The sequence below is a fragment of the Coregonus clupeaformis genome, chromosome 21, assembly GCF_020615455.1.
Source record: "Coregonus clupeaformis isolate EN_2021a chromosome 21, ASM2061545v1, whole genome shotgun sequence".
NCBI classification, from domain to species: Eukaryota; Metazoa; Chordata; class Actinopteri; order Salmoniformes; family Salmonidae; genus Coregonus; species Coregonus clupeaformis.
The window spans coordinates 49,878,601-49,897,152 of NC_059212.1; the positions used below are offsets into that span (position 1 = coordinate 49,878,601).

Here is an 18,552-nt window from a genome sequence, read left to right on the forward strand (position 1 = left end):
AGGACGTCAAACATGTTAAAAGTGGTATTGGAGGCTAAACGTAAACACATTCTCCTGCAGACAGACTCGGGGACATGTTAGTCTCTTTCAGTCTCTCAGCAACAACCTCCATCTCCTACTCCAGCGTGGCTCTCCTGGCTCGGCCTCCTGCAAGGCCTGCTGGTCTTTCTACATTTACATTACATTTACGTCATTTAGCAGACGCTCTTATCAATGTGCTACACCTGTGCTGGTTGCCATCTCGTTAGTAGGAAGGTGTTTCACCTGTGTTGGCCAAGGTGCTATTCAGGAGTGGCTAGCCCAGTGCTCCAGTTGAGCTTGAGAGATATTGGGGAGAGCTACACTTTACGTCAGCTGTGGTGCGAGTTCGACCTATTTAAGTTTGAAAGAAGCCTGAGTTTCGGTGTTTCCCCTGTTTGTTTTGGTCTATCTTAAATTGTTGTGGGTTTTTCTTTTAGTTTGTCTTTTCGGAGGCTAACCTAGTGGGCATCCATGGTGGGTGTCTTTTAGAACCCCTTACTAGTTGCTTTGCCAACTTTCAGTGGGCATCCACATGGGTGCCTTTCAGAAACCTTTTTGAACACCTTTCTGTTTTGTTTGGTTGTCAGTGATTTTCTTTGTTTGTTCCCTTTGTTGTGAGCGACATTTTGAGTTTGTCTTGAGGGGACGTAACACCTTGGGCAAGTAAGCCTTATCCGAGCCAGAACAGCCCAGAGGGACTGGAGACTATCTCCTGTTTCTGTAGAGTGAGGCAGTGTGATTTAAGTACATCCCCTGGACAGGACGCTTGTACCCAGATAGGGAGGAACCCACTGGGAACAGACGTCGGTTCAACATCTAGTTTTTATTTATATTTGGTTGAGTTGTCAACTAACATGAAGTCAACCAAAAATGTCACCCTTATTGGATATATTCCTGTGGGGAGAGGTGGCCCACAACACGATGAGGGACACCACCGACCTCAGCAGCACTGCCATCACCAGGTTACAGCAAGTCCCGGACGACTTAACTGTTGGACCAAACCATGTTGTCGAAGGGAACAGGGGTTGCGTTGAATGACAAAGATCATATTCCTTAGTTCTGAGTGACTATGGAAAGAGTTTGAGACAACAGTTTCATAAACTCTAGGTGGAAGGATCCTTTTTATGTCCTGAATGATGAGATGAGTCCAAAAAATTAGAATCTGGACCTGTTAAATCCCGAAAGCTGATGCCTTGAGAAAAGATAAAGCCAGGAGTAGTTTCACACAAACACTCTTTGGTCCCATTGACTTTTTACGAGTTTCCCTCAGATATATACTTGAGTTTGCTGTCTAACCCCACTGTAAAGGAGTCATCTGTCAACAAAAACATCTCACTTACCTTTGTCCAAATGTCCTAGCATACAAAACCAATACCCAGTCTTTCACTACTTCTTGCTCGTACAGAAGCTTAGCCGTTTATTTTACCATGCCAGGACTAGCATACAGTGTACTCCCCGGTCACCCCGGCACATTCCATCTCACTGGTTTTTAAACAAATAATTTTGTAGAAGATTGATCACATGCCAACTACTACTGAAAATAATAGACCTATACTGTGCCTAAGGAGATTTCATGTGAATCACGAATGGCAACCTATTCCCTATATAGGGCACTACTTTTGAACAGGGCCCATAGGGAACAGGTAAAAAGTAGTGCACTATAAAGGGGATAGGGTGCCATTTGCGACACACGCCAAGACTTCAGCAGGTCAACGGTTTGCATTATGTAAGTGTGAATCTTTTTTCCCCCTCAACAGTTTGTCTTTCCTATCTCAATGGACAGAAAAAATATACACCAGAAAAGTTCATTTAGATGTATTTGAGTTTGTTTATTTGAAACAAAACCCTATCTAAAATCTGTCATCATTCTAACTTAACAAAACATACCAATTATACGTTTAGGGTACATAAAACAAATGTTTTGAATGGGAAATAGTTTGGAACACGGCTATATTTATGTGCAAAAGAGTATATTAAACTAGGGAAATATACAGTTCATAGGGTTCTATACGGAACATGGAATGTGATGCATAGATTTAAGACCAACTCATGGAATGTCTGAAGTGTGGGGTCATGGTGACAAAAGGCTAACTAAAATAATCATTCAAATATAGTAGCAGCTAGACATGCAGATCATTTGGTATGAGGCTACTGTGCAATAGTTGTATTCAAAAGGGACGGTTTCCCGGACACAGATTAAGCTAAATCCTGAACTAAAAAGCTATTTTCAAAATGGAGATTCTCCATTGACCATGGTTTTTAGTCCAAGGCTTAATCTGTGTCCGGCAAACCAGCCTAAAACGTTTTGATGGGACAGTCACCAGACTACATTATTCATGAACAGGTTTAGACATGACTACACATTTTATTTAGCTTATGTATAGGCAATAAGGTGTTCAATGTACAGGCTGCGTGCAAGTTGCAAAACAGGTTTGTACAATCTATTAATCTTAAGACGACTCTCTCCATACGTAAGACAAGTATAGTATCTGCATCTTCGTCTGTAGCTTTGCATCGCAGCACAGCAAGACAGTTGTGAGTGACGTGGTATGGAATAGGTAGCCTGGTGTCCAATAAGATGAATGGAATCTCCCTATAACACATGGACACGAACGTCCTACTGTTTCTACCATGTTGTTACTTATAAACTGGGCGGTTCGAGCCCTGAATGCTGATTGTCTTGACAGCTGTGGTATATCAGACTGTATACCACGGGTATGACAAAACATGTATTTTTACTGCTCTAATTACGTTGGTAACCAGTTTATAATAGCAATAAGGCACCTCAGGGGGTTTGTGGTATATGGCCAATATACCACGGCTAAGGGCTGTATCCAGGCACTCCGCGTTGCGTCGTGTATAAGAACAGCCCTTAGCCGTGGTATATTGTCCGTATACCACGCCCCTCTGGCCTTATTGGTTAATCATAATCAGCTGTTAATGATACATGTTATGGGGCTGAATATTGCTCATTACTTGGGCGTGCCGAGCCAATCCAGGACTGTAGCAGCTCTCTATAGCCTTTTCACCACGTATCCCTTTAAGTATGGGGCTAAAAACTCTATAGGAAAATTATTGCAGGTGCAGAAAACCTTCCTATATGTATCGCCATCTTAACCAAATATACTGCAAAAACTAATGACAATCTTGACCATTTTCAACGTTATAAATTAATTTAGAAAATACTGGAATGGACATTCATTGAACACACATTTTGTTGATTAAACGTAGTCATAGTAGGGAGAGACTCTATACATTGTTGGTGCTCTCATTAGAAAGGGAAAATGGGCCCTCATTCTGAATCTGATGACAGCGGATATATAAGACCGGTGTCTGTACCAAACTAGGCTGGCCTCAGGGCCTGACCAGGTCAGTGATACTAGAAGCCAGGCTGGCCTCAGGACCTGACCAGGTCAGTGATACTAGAAGCCAGGCTGGCCTCAGGACCTGACCAGGTCAGTGATACTAGAAGCCAGGCTGGCCTCAGGACCTGACCAGGTCAGTGATACTAGAAGCCAGGCTGGCCTCAGGACCTGACCAGGTCAGTGATACTAGACGCCAGGCTGGCCTCAGGACCTGACCAGGTCAGTGATACTAGAAGCCAGGCTGGCCTCAGGACCTGACCAGGTCAGTGATACTAGAAGCCAGGCTGGCCTCAGGACCTGACCAGGTCAGTGATACTAGAAGCCAGGCTGGCCTCGGGACCTGACCAGGTCAGTGATACTAGAAGCCAGGCTGGCCTCAGGACCTGACCAGGTCAGTGATACTAGAAGCCAGGCTGGCCTCAGGACCTGACCAGGTCAGTGATACTAGAAGCCAGGCTGGCCTCAGGACCTGACCAGGTCAGTGATACTAGAAGCCAGGCTGGCCTCAGGACCTGACCAGGTCAGTGATACTAGACGCCAGGCTGGCCTCAGGGCATAACGAGGCTGTCCTTCTCCTTCTCTATCCCCCTGACCAGCTCCTCCACCCAGCGCACCTCTGACGCCACCTGTTCTGCCAAGACCTCGTAGCGGTTCTCCAGACGGCCAAACCTCCTCTTGAGGGCATTAGCAGCCAGCATGGTGGCGCGGGCGTCCTCCTGGCTCTGCCTGCGCTGGGCCTGGGTACGCTGCAGCTCCTGGCGGATGTGACTCAGGTCGCTGGCAATGCTCTGGTTCTCCTCCTTGTACCAGCCCTCTTTCTCATCGTAGATAGACAGGAGAGCAGCCACGTCCTCCCGGCACGACCTGGAGAAGTGAGGGAGATGTTAGAATGTATGGTATAGATATGTTGTATCCAATTACAGAGGCTTTATATGCATTTTTAATAATCTAATTAATTAATTCATCCGTCCATCCATCTGTTTCTCCCTCCCTCCCCCTACCTCCCTACCACCTCCTCCTCCTCCCTACCACCTCCTCCTCTTCCTACCACCACCTCCTCCTACTACCTCTTACCTCTGGTTTTGTTCCAGGTCTCTCAGCCCCTCCTCGGCAGCAGCGATCTCCTCCAGCACCTGGGAGAAGCGTTCGAAGTTGACGTAGGTGTTGTTGGGGGGCATGGAGGAGTGGGACTTGATGGTGTACTCCTTTAGACGCGTGGTCTTCAGGCGCCTGCGCTCCGGCTTCTTCCCGCTCTCCTCCTGGCGCACGTTCCGCCTTTTGATCACCTGGGAGGAGAGGGGTGTTAATGGATAGTAGATAAAGAGGGTCAAAAAACATCAGTAAAACAGGTGCAAAAAGCCAACAGTTGCTTTATAAATGAAAGAGGGCAGAGGGACACTCTTAGTAAAATATGTATGAGATTGTGAGAGATGCCTACCTTGATCCAGGGATGCTGAAGGCTGTCATCGATAGTCATTCTCTTCCTGGAGAAAGAATCCAATAGTACTTTCTGCTTTACTGTCATGCCTTACTAATTGCAATTCTATCATTTCCACTGAAGACCAAAGTTCTCCAAGGCTATGGTGCAGATTGAGTAAACGTTCATCTCTTGCTAGGGTCCCTACAATGATATATTAACTAACAAGACAAACAAAAACAAAATGACTACTGTCATGTCCCTGTGTGTGTTCTAGAGTATTCCTGGGCCTATTCTATCCACAGTGCAGCAGCCTTACTTGGGATCCTTGACCAGCAGGCGTCTGATGAAGTCCTTGGCCAGCTCACTGGTGTTGCTGAAGTACTCCTCGTCAAAGTCATAGTTGACCGCTGAGATGTTGGTCAGAGTCTCTTGCTTGGTCTCCCCCAGGAACGGAGAGGCACCACTCAAACTGAGGAAGACCAACAGCATATTGTGAACACTCAACCTAAGGTTAAACAGTGGTATCATGTCATCTTTCAGGCCACGGCCAAATGTTATATACAATAACTTATTTGCTATTTCATCATGTAAATTATTGAATTACTCCGAAATAACGTTCACTTGTGTAGTCCATTTGTAATACAGGTACAGGATATGACAAAAAAAAAATCTGTAGATTTAGAAATAATCTCACAATGTTTGACACTATTTATGTTGCTCAACTGATACCATTGTAATGTGAAGCAGTACTTACAGAATGTATGTGATAACGCCAATACTCCTGGAGAAACAAGAGGACATCAAATTAGTGAGATTTACCTTAAGGGTAAAGAAACAACAATAACAACAAAACATTCTCAAAATCAGAAAAACATTTATAATCATCTTAGTCCATTTTACCACATGTCAGCCTCCAGTCCGAGTGGTTCATAGTTGACTATCTCTGGAGCTGTAAAACAAGCAGGATTATTACCAGTACTGCTTTAAAGCTTTAATTCATCCCAGATGGTCTTCGGGGAGATCTCAACACACAGACCTTCACTTATTAAAACAAATATGAAGGAATATTTTCCCCATTCCATAACAATAAGCTCATTGTGGATTTTTTTTATTTTAAAGATATATAGTGTATGTGCCTCCCGAGTGGCGCAGCGGTCTAAGGCACTGCATTGTAGTGTTGCAGCGTCACTACAGCCTGGGGTTCGATCCCAGGCTGTGTCACAACCGGCCGTGACCGGGAGTCCCATATTGCGGCACACAATTGGCCCAGTGTCGTCCGGATTAGGGGAGGGTTTGGCCGGGTGGGCTCATCGCACTCTAGCGACTCGTGGCGGGCCGGGCGCCTGCAGGCTGACTTCGGTCGTCAGTTGAACGGTGTTTCCTCCGACACGTTGGTGCGGCTGGCTTCCGGGTTAAGCGAGCGGGTGTTAAGAAGCGCGGCTTGGCGGGTCATGTTTCGGAGGACGAGTTGCAGTGACGAGACATGATCGAAATCACGAAATTGGGGAGAAAAAGGGGGTAAAAATGACAAAAAAATAAATAATATAAAAATGTATAAAGATATACTGTATGTTTTAATAAGGAAAAGGAATATGTAGAAAAATACGAAATATACGTGGAACACCAAATTATTATATTATGAATACATATTACAAACATCTCTCTATGGTCTCACCAACAAACTCTGGCGTTCCGAAGATGTTCTTAAACTCATTTCCAGCTTTGATCTGATGAGCGATGCCAAAGTCGATGAGTTTGATCCTGGGGTTGGGAACGTTCTTATCAAGCAGCATGATGTTCTCCGGCTACAACACAAACAAACATTTCAGAATGCAGATAATAATATTAATACAATACAGATGTTGTTGTTTTTTTAAGACAAACTTTATATTTGTCAAATGCTGGAAATCTTTCGGACGTTTCACTGACGTTCCAATGACTCAAAAGTCTTATCAAGTTATACATTGAATGAGGAGCCGGGCCGCTCCAGTGGGAGTTTAAAGGAATACGTCATGTCAAGATGGCCCTTTCGTTTACAATGCCAGCCTGGCTTCTCCTTCCCCAGAGTCCACCCTACCCACCTTCAGGTCAAAGTGTACGATGCGTTTGGAGTGTAGGTAGTGGACCCCCACCAGAATGTGTGTATGTGTCTGTCTGTGTACCTTGAGGTCAAAGTGTGCGATGCGTTTGGAGTGTAGGTAGTGGACCCCATCCAGAATGTGTGTATGTGTCTGTCTGTGTACCTTGAGGTCAAAGTGTGCGATGCGTTTGGAGTGTAGGTAGTGGACCCCATCCAGAATGTGTGTATGTGTCTGTCTGTGTACCTTGAGGTCAAAGTGTGCGATGCGTTTGGAGTGTAGGTAGTGGACCCCATCCAGAATGTGTGTATGTGTCTGTCTGTGTACCTTGAGGTCAAAGTGTGCGATGCGTTTGGAGTGTAGGTAGTGGACCCCATCCAGAATGTGTGTATGTGTCTGTCTGTGTACCTTGAGGTCAAAGTGTGCGATGCGTTTGGAGTGTAGGTAGTGGACCCCATCCAGAATGTGTGTATGTGTCTGTCTGTGTACCTTGAGGTCAAAGTGTGCGATGCGTTTGGAGTGTAGGTAGTGGACCCCATCCAGAATGTGTGTATGTGTCTGTCTGTGTACCTTGAGGTCAAAGTGTGCGATGCGTTTGGAGTGTAGGTAGTGGACCCCATCCAGAATGTGTGTATGTGTCTGTCTGTGTACCTTGAGGTCAAAGTGTGCGATGCGTTTGGAGTGTAGGTAGTGGACCCCATCCAGAATGTGTGTATGTGTCTGTCTGTGTACCTTGAGGTCAAAGTGTGCGATGCGTTTGGAGTGTAGGTAGTGGACCCCATCCAGAATGTGTGTATGTGTCTGTCTGTGTACCTTGAGGTCAAAGTGTGCGATGCGTTTGGAGTGTAGGTAGTGGACCCCATCCAGAATGTGTGTATGTGTCTGTCTGTGTACCTTGAGGTCAAAGTGTGCGATGCGTTTGGAGTGTAGGTAGTGGACCCCATCCAGAATGTGTGTATGTGTCTGTCTGTGTACCTTGAGGTCAAAGTGTGCGATGCGTTTGGAGTGTAGGTAGTGGACCCCATCCAGAATGTGTGTATGTGTCTGTCTGTGTACCTTGAGGTCAAAGTGTGCGATGCGTTTGGAGTGTAGGCAGTGGACCCCATCCAGAATGTGTGTATGTGTCTGTCTGTGTACCTTGAGGTCAAAGTGTGCGATGCGTTTGGAGTGTAGGTAGTGGACCCCGTCCAGGATCTGTTTGAGGAACTGTGTGGCCTCCTCCTCTGTTAGAGACTCCTTCTCTGCCAGGAAGTCAAACAGCTCCCCTCCAGACACCCTGGGACACACACACCACAGAACGGGTTTAAAAAAATAACAATATTTTATCCATTTATCAATCTCCTATTAGAGTACAGGTCTGGCGCTCAGAGTGAGAGTGCTGCTTTAGTGCTTTAGGATCAGTTTTGTCTTTTAGATCATAGTGAATCAGATTACATGGACAGGGAGGACCTGATCCTAGATCAGTCCCTAATATCAACTGGTGTAGCTCTACTCACAGCTCCAGGATGAGGATGACGTCCGTCTTGTTCTCGAAGATGTCGTGTAGCGTGATGATGTTGCTGTGCTGGATCTCTCTCAGGATGTTCACCTTGAATTTCATTTGATTATTTTTTTAAAAAGACATAAAGCTGGTCCAGTACATACAACGATTGAGGATAAAACACAAAGCCTGAATTCTTATTTCAATTGTGGTTCTCTCACCTCCCTCTCGATCTCCTCACGGCTCACGCCCCGGCGGCTGGACGACAGGCGACGCTTCTTGATTAACTTGGCGGCGTACTCCGAGCCAGAGCTCTTGTCTTTACACTTCCGTACGATGGCGAATTGTCCGCTAGGAGAGGGAATGACATCATGAGGTTGATGATGATACATAGTATAATATGTAAATAAACATCGGAAACACAAGAAAGAGTGACTGGGCCACATTCAGATAGCTAATCTGGGGAAAATCCTGATTTAAAGTGATGTAGTATTCTTGACTACAAATTGTATACGATAGTGTTCACTGGCCGCATTGCAACACACTGGCTGGCACTTTCGTAACTTTTATGTAATAAGATAAAGACTATGCAAACATGTAAAGTGGGCGGCAATTTTTTTTTTTAAATAAACATTTACACCTAACATTTGATTTACCACATGATAACGCTATAAGAAGAAGCAGCTATAAATGCTGCATTCCAGAGGGTCTATCCCTTCCTAAAGTTATGTCTACAGCGCTTGTCTGTCTGCAAAGAACTGAATGTTCTGCTCTGCCATTTAATATACACTACCGGTCAAAAGTTTTAGAACACCTACTACATTCAAGGGTTTTTCTTTATTTTTACTATTTTCTACATCGTAGAATAACAGTGAAGACATCAAAACTATGAAATAACACATATGGAATCTTGTAGTAACCAAAAAAGTGTTAAACAAATCAAAATATATATTTGAGATTCTTCAAATAGCCACCCTTTGCCTTGATGACAGCTTTGCACACTCTTGGCATTCTCTCAACCAGCTTCATGAGGTAGTCACCTGGAATGCATTTCAATTAACAGGTGTGCCTTCTTAAAAGTTAATTTGTGGAATTTATTTCCTTCTTAATGCGTTTCAGCCAATCAGTTGTGTTGTGACAAGGTAGGGGTGGTATACAGAAGATAGCCCTATTTGGTAAAATACCAAGTCCATATTATGGCAAGAACAGCTCAAATAAGCAAAGAGAAATGACAGTCCATCATTACTTTAAGACAAGAACTTTGAAAGTTTCTTCAGGTGCAGTCGCAAAAACCATCAATCGCTATGATGAAACTGGCTCTCATGAGGACCGCCACAGGAATGGAAGACCCAGAGTTACCTCTGCTGCAGAGGATAAGTTCATTAGAGTTACCAGCCTCAGAAATTGCAGCCCAAATAAATGCTTCACAGAGTTCAAGTAACAGACACATCTCAACATCAACTGTTCAGAGGAGACTGTGTGAATCAGGCCTTCATGGTCAAATTGCTGCAAAGAAACCACTACTAAAGGACACCAATAATAAGAAGAGACTTGCTTGGGCCAAGAAACACGCGCAATGGACATTAGACCGGTGGAAATGTGTTCTTCAGTCTGGTGTCCAAATTTGAGATTTTTGGTTCCAACTGCCTTGTCTTTGTGAGACTCTGTGTGGGTGAACAGATGATCTCCGCATGTGTACTTCCCACCGTAAAGCATGGAGGTGGTGGTGTTATGGTATGGGGGTGCTTTGCTGGTGACACTGTCTGTGATTTATTTAGAATTCAAGGCACACTTAACCAGCATGGCTACCACAGCATTCTGCAGTGATACACCATCCCATCTGGTTTGGGCTTAGTGGGACTATCATTTGATTTTCAACAGGACAATGACCCAACACACCTCCAGGCTGTGTAAGGGCTATTTTACCAAGAAGGAGAGTGATGGAGTGCTGCATCAGATGATCTGGCCTCCACAATCCCCCGACCTCAACCCAATTGAGATGGTTTGGGATGAGTCGGACCGCAGAGTGAATGAAAAGCAGCCAACAAGTGCCCAGCATATGTGGGAACTCCTTCAAGAGTGTTGGAAAATCATTCCAGGTGAAGCTGGTTGAGAGAATGCCAAAAGTGTGCAAAGCTGTCATCAAGGCAAAGGGTGGCTACTTTGAAGAATCTCAAATATAAAATTTGTTTAACACTTTTTTGGTTACTACAATGTTCCATGTGTTATTTAATGGCTTTGATGTCTTCACTATTATTCTACAATGTTGAAAATAGTAAAAATAAAGAAAAACCCTTGAATGAGTAGGTGTTCTAAAACGTTTGACCGGTAGTGTATGTCTGCAAGCCCTTTCTGAGCAAACTCAGCCCCCCCCCATACTTCCATATAAAGGTAGGAAGTCAGGTTTAGTATGTCCCAAATGGCACCCGATTCCCTTTATAGTGCACTACTTTAGCCTGGTCTAAAGTAATGTGCTATGTAGGGAATAGGGTGCCATTTGGAACAAAGTCAGGTTTAATCCTGTAGAAGCACATTATTCATTTTAGTGTTCCGACTCTGTTTAGTTTACAAGGACCTGTTAAAAACACAGAGCAGGCTTGCATAACAGGACAGAGAGTTCTACGCTGTTGAATAAACAGTCCCACAAATACACTGGGAATTTGCCAATGGATGTTTTCATCCAGCTATGGGATTTCAAGTCAACTACGTGGTATTTGGATTGTATCATTAAGAGAGCCCAACAATCAATATTTAAGATCTTTGCAGAAATATAGTGTTTCACTTCACATACAAGAGTTACTAAAGGTGAAGAGAGATCTGTACTCATACATCCTAACACTTAATTCAAAACATATGAATCAGTAGGCAACAGAGGTGGGTGGAGCTATAGGAGGACAGGCTCATTGTAATGGCTGGAATGGAATAGATGGAACGGTAGGCACACTTCATTGCGTTCGCCCAGTGTGCCTCACGCTGGGTAGGAGTTTTCCTTACTCGTCCTAATGTGCAAATTCTGCCCACTGACACATTGAGAGAGCTGAATGGAGTCTGCATTGTATCCTCCTCCAGCAACACTGTACACAGACAGACGAGTCAGATCTTACCTCCCCAGCTCCTCCCCCATATCATAAAACACCTCCACATCCTCTTGCCTGAAGCCAGCCATGGTCTGACTAGGTTTCTGCTGATAGAAGCTGTCTTGAATCACACTGAATTACAGAACAGGGGAAACATGATTATTAGTACCTTCCAAGGAAATGAAGACCCATAACATGGCAATGATAGACTTATGTGATGCTGACATTATATTTACATTTATTTACCTCATTTAGCAGACGCTCGACATGAGCAGAAATAGCTCAAATCCATACTACATGTCCTAGATTGACAATAGGCATGCCATAGGCTGCATAATTTAGCGACAAGGGGGGTCAATACAATCAGTTTACACACATACAGTAAATTGATGTAACTACTTGACACTGAACAAATTCACCCCCAACCAATGATGTGCATAACCCCCCCAAACGTCAAAAAGTGGTCGTCCTTATTTGGCCAAAGTCAACACAGCAGATTAGCTGGGTTTCTTCGACTTCACGATATGTACGTATGTGATGAACATTGTGGAGTTGAGAAGAAAAACTTGGCTAGTCGGAGTAAGAACTCTGCATACCAGTCTTACTTACGTCATCTTCTTCCATCAACTACTAGCTGATTAAAGGGTCTCACTGCGGTTTTAACATTAGATAACCGTTTGATACTCAGATCGAGGAAAACAATGGTTTCGTATTGTTAATCCATAGTATTTACGGTAACATTACACCGCAAATGTATGTATTTTTTTGTTGACAAGCAAAAACGGAACTTTAGCCATATGTAGCTAACTAGCTGCTAACTGGCTAACTACCGTTTGGAGTCTGTGAGCTAGCGGGATGCGGCTAACTTTTTCCTAGAAATAACAACAAACATTAAACCCCAAACTCTTGCCGTGAGAATGGGTCGTGGCATAACCAAATTCTTCAGAAAATATAGCTACATTTTTTACAAAGCTTGCTGGTAATGCTATATTAGATAGCTAGCTAATGTATTAGCTAGCTAGCTACATGTACTAATTAGTTAACGTTAGCTAGCGAACATGATTCGAACCTATCGCTCATCAATTTTTATATAACGTCAGCCGACACGAGATTGTAGTTTATCGTTCCTTACTGTCTATAAAAATTACAAGTCAGATACTTACATTATAACTGGCTACGGGTCCTGCATTCCTCTCCTGAGTCAAATTTCCGGTAGTTAAAGAAAATTACAGCACTTTCAGACAGGAGGATGGACCATATGGCATGACATCATACTGACCTCATCGTTGTGCGTGCACAAGCTTGAACTTGCAAAGGCAATTATTACTGTCTGAAAGAGCAATGAACTCTGATTTTCAACAAAAAAAAGCTGAACCTTAACTCTCAAATAGCTTCAATGAATCCCAATTATTTACTCCAATTGGGCCATATTCTAAACGTTCAAAGACAATGCAAAACACTGAAGACACGCATCATTAAAGAAAATAGTAAATTTATTACATTTGTAATGTAAAAACATAATATGCCAATACGTTCAAACCTGGCCTGACTTAGGGAAAACTATAGTAAAAAGTTTGTTTACCATCACAGCAAAAATTAGTTTTCACTTATCTAGTCAGACAAACTCCACCCCCCAAATGAACATTTAAACCACTATTCCTCATTTCTAAACAAAACACACGCTTATCACACCATTTTCTACTGCCTACTAGATCAACATTCAGGCTGGTGACACCAATTAAACTACAACAAAATAATTTTCCTGATTTATAGGGACTCAGAAAAACGTGTGGGGCTGATGGAAGTGAACATGAAGTACACCTCAGGTAGAAGGGGCAGGTGAGAATAGTAGTGAAGCTCAATAATATTTCCTTGATTCCTCACGTCCTCCTACCTTGTCAACTTTTCAAAGCATATTGGAAGCAAGGAGAGGACTTGAGGAATCAAGGAAATACAATTAAGATTCACCCCAGGAATTGGGCTACTGTGAGGTAATCAAGAGGCACAAGGCTGGCGAACTATCCGTCCTGCTGCTGGATGAAGGGGTTGGGGATGGCCTCCATGCCGTCCTGAGGACAGATGAGCACCACTGAGGTCCCTCGACACACCACCAGGCCCAGCTGTCGCGTGTCCTCGGTCAGCTTGAACTGGTCATCAGGGTCTGGAAATAACAAATCAAACCACATTTTATTGGAGAAGGAAGTGGCATAACAGGTCAGAGGTCATTGATAGTATGTGAAACTCCACCATGAATGTCCCAGCACAACCTTCTTTAGAAAATGGCAAATGATAGGACCTTGTTTCATTGTCAATTTTTAAACTGAAGGGCAACATCACAGGAGTGCATTTTCACTTCTGTAGAAGTGATATGAGATCATTTAAGCAAGACTTAGTTTCTGCTACATACCTCGCAAGTACTCAATGGTGCTGTCCAATACCAGGTTCAACAGGGGGTCAAACCCCTTCAGGACTCCACTGGCTGACACAAATAAATAAGGATTATTATCTTGAATGGAAGCAAAACGGCAGGGAAGAAAATGGGGACTTTGACCTGTCACGGAACAGCATTTCCAGACAGGCAAAAGGTTGCCAGTGTTCTCTTTTGGAAGCACCAAGTCCCACAGTATTTTTCTCCCCCCCTCTCCTCCCTTCTTCAGGTTTTAACATAGTAATGAAAAAGGACTAAGTATGTATGATCTTCACTTTCTTTTCAATAGCTAGACGAAAAAGGTTAAAAGTGATTCACCCTCTCGTCCTCCCTGGAACTTGACACGGATCTGTTTATCGATGTACTTGGACAGGTCGAAGATACTCTCCTTCTTTCTCTTCTCTCCTTCCTTGTTTCTGTCCTGAAAAGGAAAATGTGCCGTAGAATTTAAGGATTGGGTTGATATTCTAACCCTATAGTCTAATCATGCCGCCAAGTGGGCCGCAGCCCCGTCAGTTTTATCCATTCGTATGCTGAAAATGTAGATTGTTTTTATTTGACAAATTATTATTATTTCAATAGGAGTATTTGACATGGGAAACTGACAGGGCTGGGGATCAGGTCCATTTGAATTGAGTCAAATCATGGACTTTAAAATTTTTGAAATGTTTCTTACAGAAGAAATCTGAAAAGCATATGTATACGAACGGTAGCAATTAAAAAGGGAACAGTTTGGAGATTATGGAAAAATTAGACCAAGGCAAGGACACAACAGTTCACCTGACAAGACTGAATCCAAACATTACAGTTTTTAATGTGCATTTTACAATTATTGTACTTTTCGCTGCATTTGTTGATAACAAATACTCTGGATGCATTCAGTAACATGATAAGGATATTCCTGGAAATAGTGCATTCAGGTGCGTGTTCCGCACGCGAATTCTCTTCACAATAGACAACCATTCTGTTCAGAAAAACCCAGGGTATGATGTCATGTCATCTCCTAACAGTACATCAAACATAGTGATCATAAACATTGACACTGTATGTGACATGAGTTTTATGATATGGGGGGGCAACTTCTTGTAGCGTGAAGTGCTCATGTTCAGAACAGCTGTCAGTCAAAACCCATAAAGCCTGAGCTCTGATGTGATTTATAGCATGTTACTGTACAGCACGCCGTTTTCACTCCTCCCTTTTACGTGGTTGATGAATTAAGGTCACTAATTAGTAAGGAACTCCCCTCACCTGGTTGTCTAGGGCTTCATTGAAAGGAAGAACCTGCAGACACTAGGCCCTCCATGGAATGAGTTTGACTCTCCTGAATTCCAATTTAGGCGCTTATAAGTGCCCAAATCGGTCATTTTCAACCCGCATATGGGTACGAGTGTAAAGGGTTAAATTGAATCGACAGTATAGGCCAGGCAAATTCAAATCTGATCCTTGAAGACAGTTCGACTGCTGATTTTCATTCTTCTCCTCTAATCAAGGACTGATTTTGACCTGGGACACCAGGTGGGTGCAATTATCAGGTAGAAAATAAAACCTGAGTGTATTATATAACACAGATTCTGTTGCAAAACTGTTGAAAATCTGGAATGTCTTGGAAGAATGTGTGTAGTCGGTGAGCGTCACAAGTTTTTTTTTTTTTTGATTTTTTGCGGTGCAGAGGTGTGTTAAGCCTCAAAGATATTGCCGTGGAATGTTTCCTGTATGGGTTTTCAAACCAGGGCGCCTATCAAGGGGGTTATTTCTAGGGTGGCGCAAGAAGTAAAGGCAGATGATATAACTGAAGACAGTGGTTGGTGCACGTCGACTGAGTGGCAGGGAAAAGGAAAGGTTTCGCATCCAACCGAGGGATCGTGAAATGTTACATGTTAAGGTGGACTTTATCATTTATTGCAATGGTCATAAACTGTACAGCACAAGTGGAGAACATTTGAATAATTGTGAAAGCAGCTGAATGTTTCTTGGGTCTTCGTAATGTCACAGCCGAGGCCTTGCAAGAAATCCTGTCGGTGAATGTTCCGCCCTGAGCCTGTGTAGGGATGTATTTAGGAATGGACTGTGATTGAAGTGGGATGGGTTTTTGTTTGTTGAAGTCTTATTTTGTATGTAGGTTTCCCCCCTTTCCTGTAATGTTTTCTTATTTTCTCGTTAAATACCTTGTCCAGCTGGTGGCGGTAATGCACCATTAACATTGGATGCCAACCGCCGTTAAACCCAATAGAAGAAGCAGATTAAGGGAATGAGAGGACAGGACAGATTTAACAGAACCCAGTTTCTCAAATGTAGTCTAAAAATTGTGGAGAGAGGAGAACTAGGCTACGAACATGGCATGATATTTAGCACGCTGATGTTGACAACACTATACAGTCGAGTCTGTGCCTAACGCTAGCAAATATCCCAACCCACTCTTTTTTAAAAACCTTTATTAGGCAAGTCAGTTAAGAACAAATTCGTATTTACAATGACGGCCTACACCGGCCAAACCCGGACGACGCTGGTCCAATTGTGCGCCGCCCTATGGGACTCCCAATCACGGCCGGTTGTGATACAGCCTGGAATCGAACCAGGGGGTCTGTAGTAGTAGTAGTAATAATAATAAGCCATTTAGCAGAGACTTTTATCCAAAGCGACTTACAGTCATGTGTGCATACATTTTTACGTATGGGTGGTCCCGGGGATCGAACCCACTACCCTGCCGTTACAAGCACCATGCTCTACCAATTGAGCTACAGAGGACCACAAGCATTGGTGACGCCTCAAGCGCTGAGATGCAGTGTCTTAGACCGCTGCGCCACTCCGGCTAGTAGTGGTCTGAATACTGTAGTTAAAATTGAAATACACCATTTTCAAATTGTAAGAACTAGAAAACAAATGGAGAGTAAATGTGGTTTTAGATAAAGTTAAGAAATCGACTCACCGCCACTTTTTGCGGCTACCCTTTAGTACATGCAGTCTCCTGAGTTGGCCACTACTATGAACTGCGTGTTCATTTTCCACCACCATTTCGGACAATTTAGAATGTTGCACACCCTTGGCTGAACGCGGTGTGCAACGTAAATTGTCCGAAAATATGAAAATGGTGTTGGAAAATTGTGTTTCATAAAAGTACGCATTTATTCCCGCCATTAAAACTAGTTAAGTAGGTAAATGCCTTTGCAGCCTGAATGAGGATGCTTTATGTACGTGCAGGTCCACGATTGTATTACCGGGATTGCACATCAAACGTAGACGATAGTACATGGGCGCTAGATCTACATTATGTAGTCTAACGTAATGTTGCAGGTTTTGCAGAATATATTGTTATCTGCAACGACCGTCCCCAACCGGGTATTGAGGCCCTCTTGTTTCAAGACGATATTCTGAGTTTGGGTTATCTTGTCGTTTTTCTTTTTGTTTGAAATTTATTTTCTTTTGTCGGTTTCATTGACAACGCGATGCTGTCTGAAAAGCACGCTTGCAAATATCGCTTCTCTGCCCTCTCTTGCACTTCCTTGAGGCAAGCAGTTTCAATTGCTAAGTAACATAAAATACAGTAAATAACGACGTTTATAGAAGATAGTATCGACTCACCGCCATTTTGAAACTGTTCCATCCACGCCTCTCGGACTCCAACGTTTTTCTTCTTCTTTGTTGGTATTATGGCGGTCCGCAAACACATTTATACGTGCATGCCGCCACCTACTGTATTGGCTGTGCATCAGCCTACTATTCTGTAGCATGAATTCATTACGCTTTCTGAAAAAATTCTCCTGCCAACTAACCCTGCACCCATTAAAACCTCACCACTATCCTACTACTTTAGCCCTATCTGATCCTACTCCATGCCAGCAGCCTGGGAGGACAGGACACTATCGTTAAAAACATCTTGTAACTCATCTGTAGTAAAATCTTGTACACCCAAGTACTTCTCTGCAGTTGCCACCACAACATCTGTCCTCTTGTGATTTAAGTTCCATTCCTGCAGTACAATTGACAACCATGGCCATAAACGTCAGAAAACCAACCTTACTGAAGCACATGTTATTCCTATCACTCTCTATTGGCCTCCGCCCACTCACAGGGATCCTCTCAGGATCCCACACCCTGGACCCATCTTCCTCTACCACTCTCTTCACTGCCTCAGCATACCACACTTTCTGCACTATTAACTGAACCTGGCAACCTCAATCTGCCTTTCTCTCACCTCACCTCTGATCTCCAGCACCATCGGTACCACTACAGTTTACACACAACTTTTCCCACCGAAATTCCTTTGTCTCATGTCCTCCTGCACACATCTCACATCTAGGAATCTCCCTCCTACACACTGCTGCCACATGACCATAAGCTTGATACTTAAAACACTGTAATGGATTCAGGACAAAAGCTCTCATGGTATAACTGACACGTCCTGACTTGACTTTATCTGACTCTGCATCAAAACTCTATAGTCCAGACAGTGTCTTCTCTGTTTCACCACACTCTCCACCGGGTCTGTGTCACACCAAATGGCGTGTGTCACAGACACCGGGATTCTTCAACTTCAGTTGATCCTCCTCAACACAATGCTACTCCAGTTATCACTCCTTTCAACAGCGCCATGCTCTGGAGAGGAAAGCAAGTCACAGTTCTTGTCGCCAGTCGCGTGGTGTGGAGCGCACGCTCGCTCTGGACAGCAGAAACGCAAAAAATCAA

General features: G+C 43.6%; 2 protein-coding genes across 2 annotated transcripts; both read right to left on the reverse strand.

The window, feature by feature from the left end:
- Nucleotides 1-2,863: 2,863 nt before the first annotated feature.
- Nucleotides 2,864-12,712, reverse strand: LOC121535407 (death-associated protein kinase 3). Its single transcript, XM_041842446.2, has 12 exons — nt 12,605-12,712; nt 11,469-11,573; nt 8,586-8,715; nt 8,381-8,472; nt 8,022-8,160; nt 6,482-6,611; nt 5,707-5,755; nt 5,561-5,587; nt 5,123-5,275; nt 4,825-4,870; nt 4,461-4,672; nt 2,864-4,250 (listed from the first exon to the last, which is right to left on the reverse strand). The coding sequence occupies exons 2-12, from the start codon at nt 11,528-11,530 to the stop codon at nt 3,935-3,937; spliced, it is 1,356 nt and encodes a 451-aa protein (XP_041698380.1). The 5' UTR covers nt 11,531-11,573; nt 12,605-12,712; the 3' UTR covers nt 2,864-3,934.
- A 204-nt stretch (nt 12,713-12,916) lies between these two features.
- On the reverse strand, nt 12,917-17,551 carry LOC121535408 (U6 snRNA-associated Sm-like protein LSm7). Its single transcript, XM_041842448.2, has 4 exons — nt 17,449-17,551; nt 14,188-14,290; nt 13,849-13,920; nt 12,917-13,602 (listed from the first exon to the last, which is right to left on the reverse strand). The coding sequence occupies exons 1-4, from the start codon at nt 17,452-17,454 to the stop codon at nt 13,460-13,462; spliced, it is 324 nt and encodes a 107-aa protein (XP_041698382.1). The 5' UTR covers nt 17,455-17,551; the 3' UTR covers nt 12,917-13,459.
- Between the last annotated feature and the right edge of the window lie 1,001 nt (nt 17,552-18,552).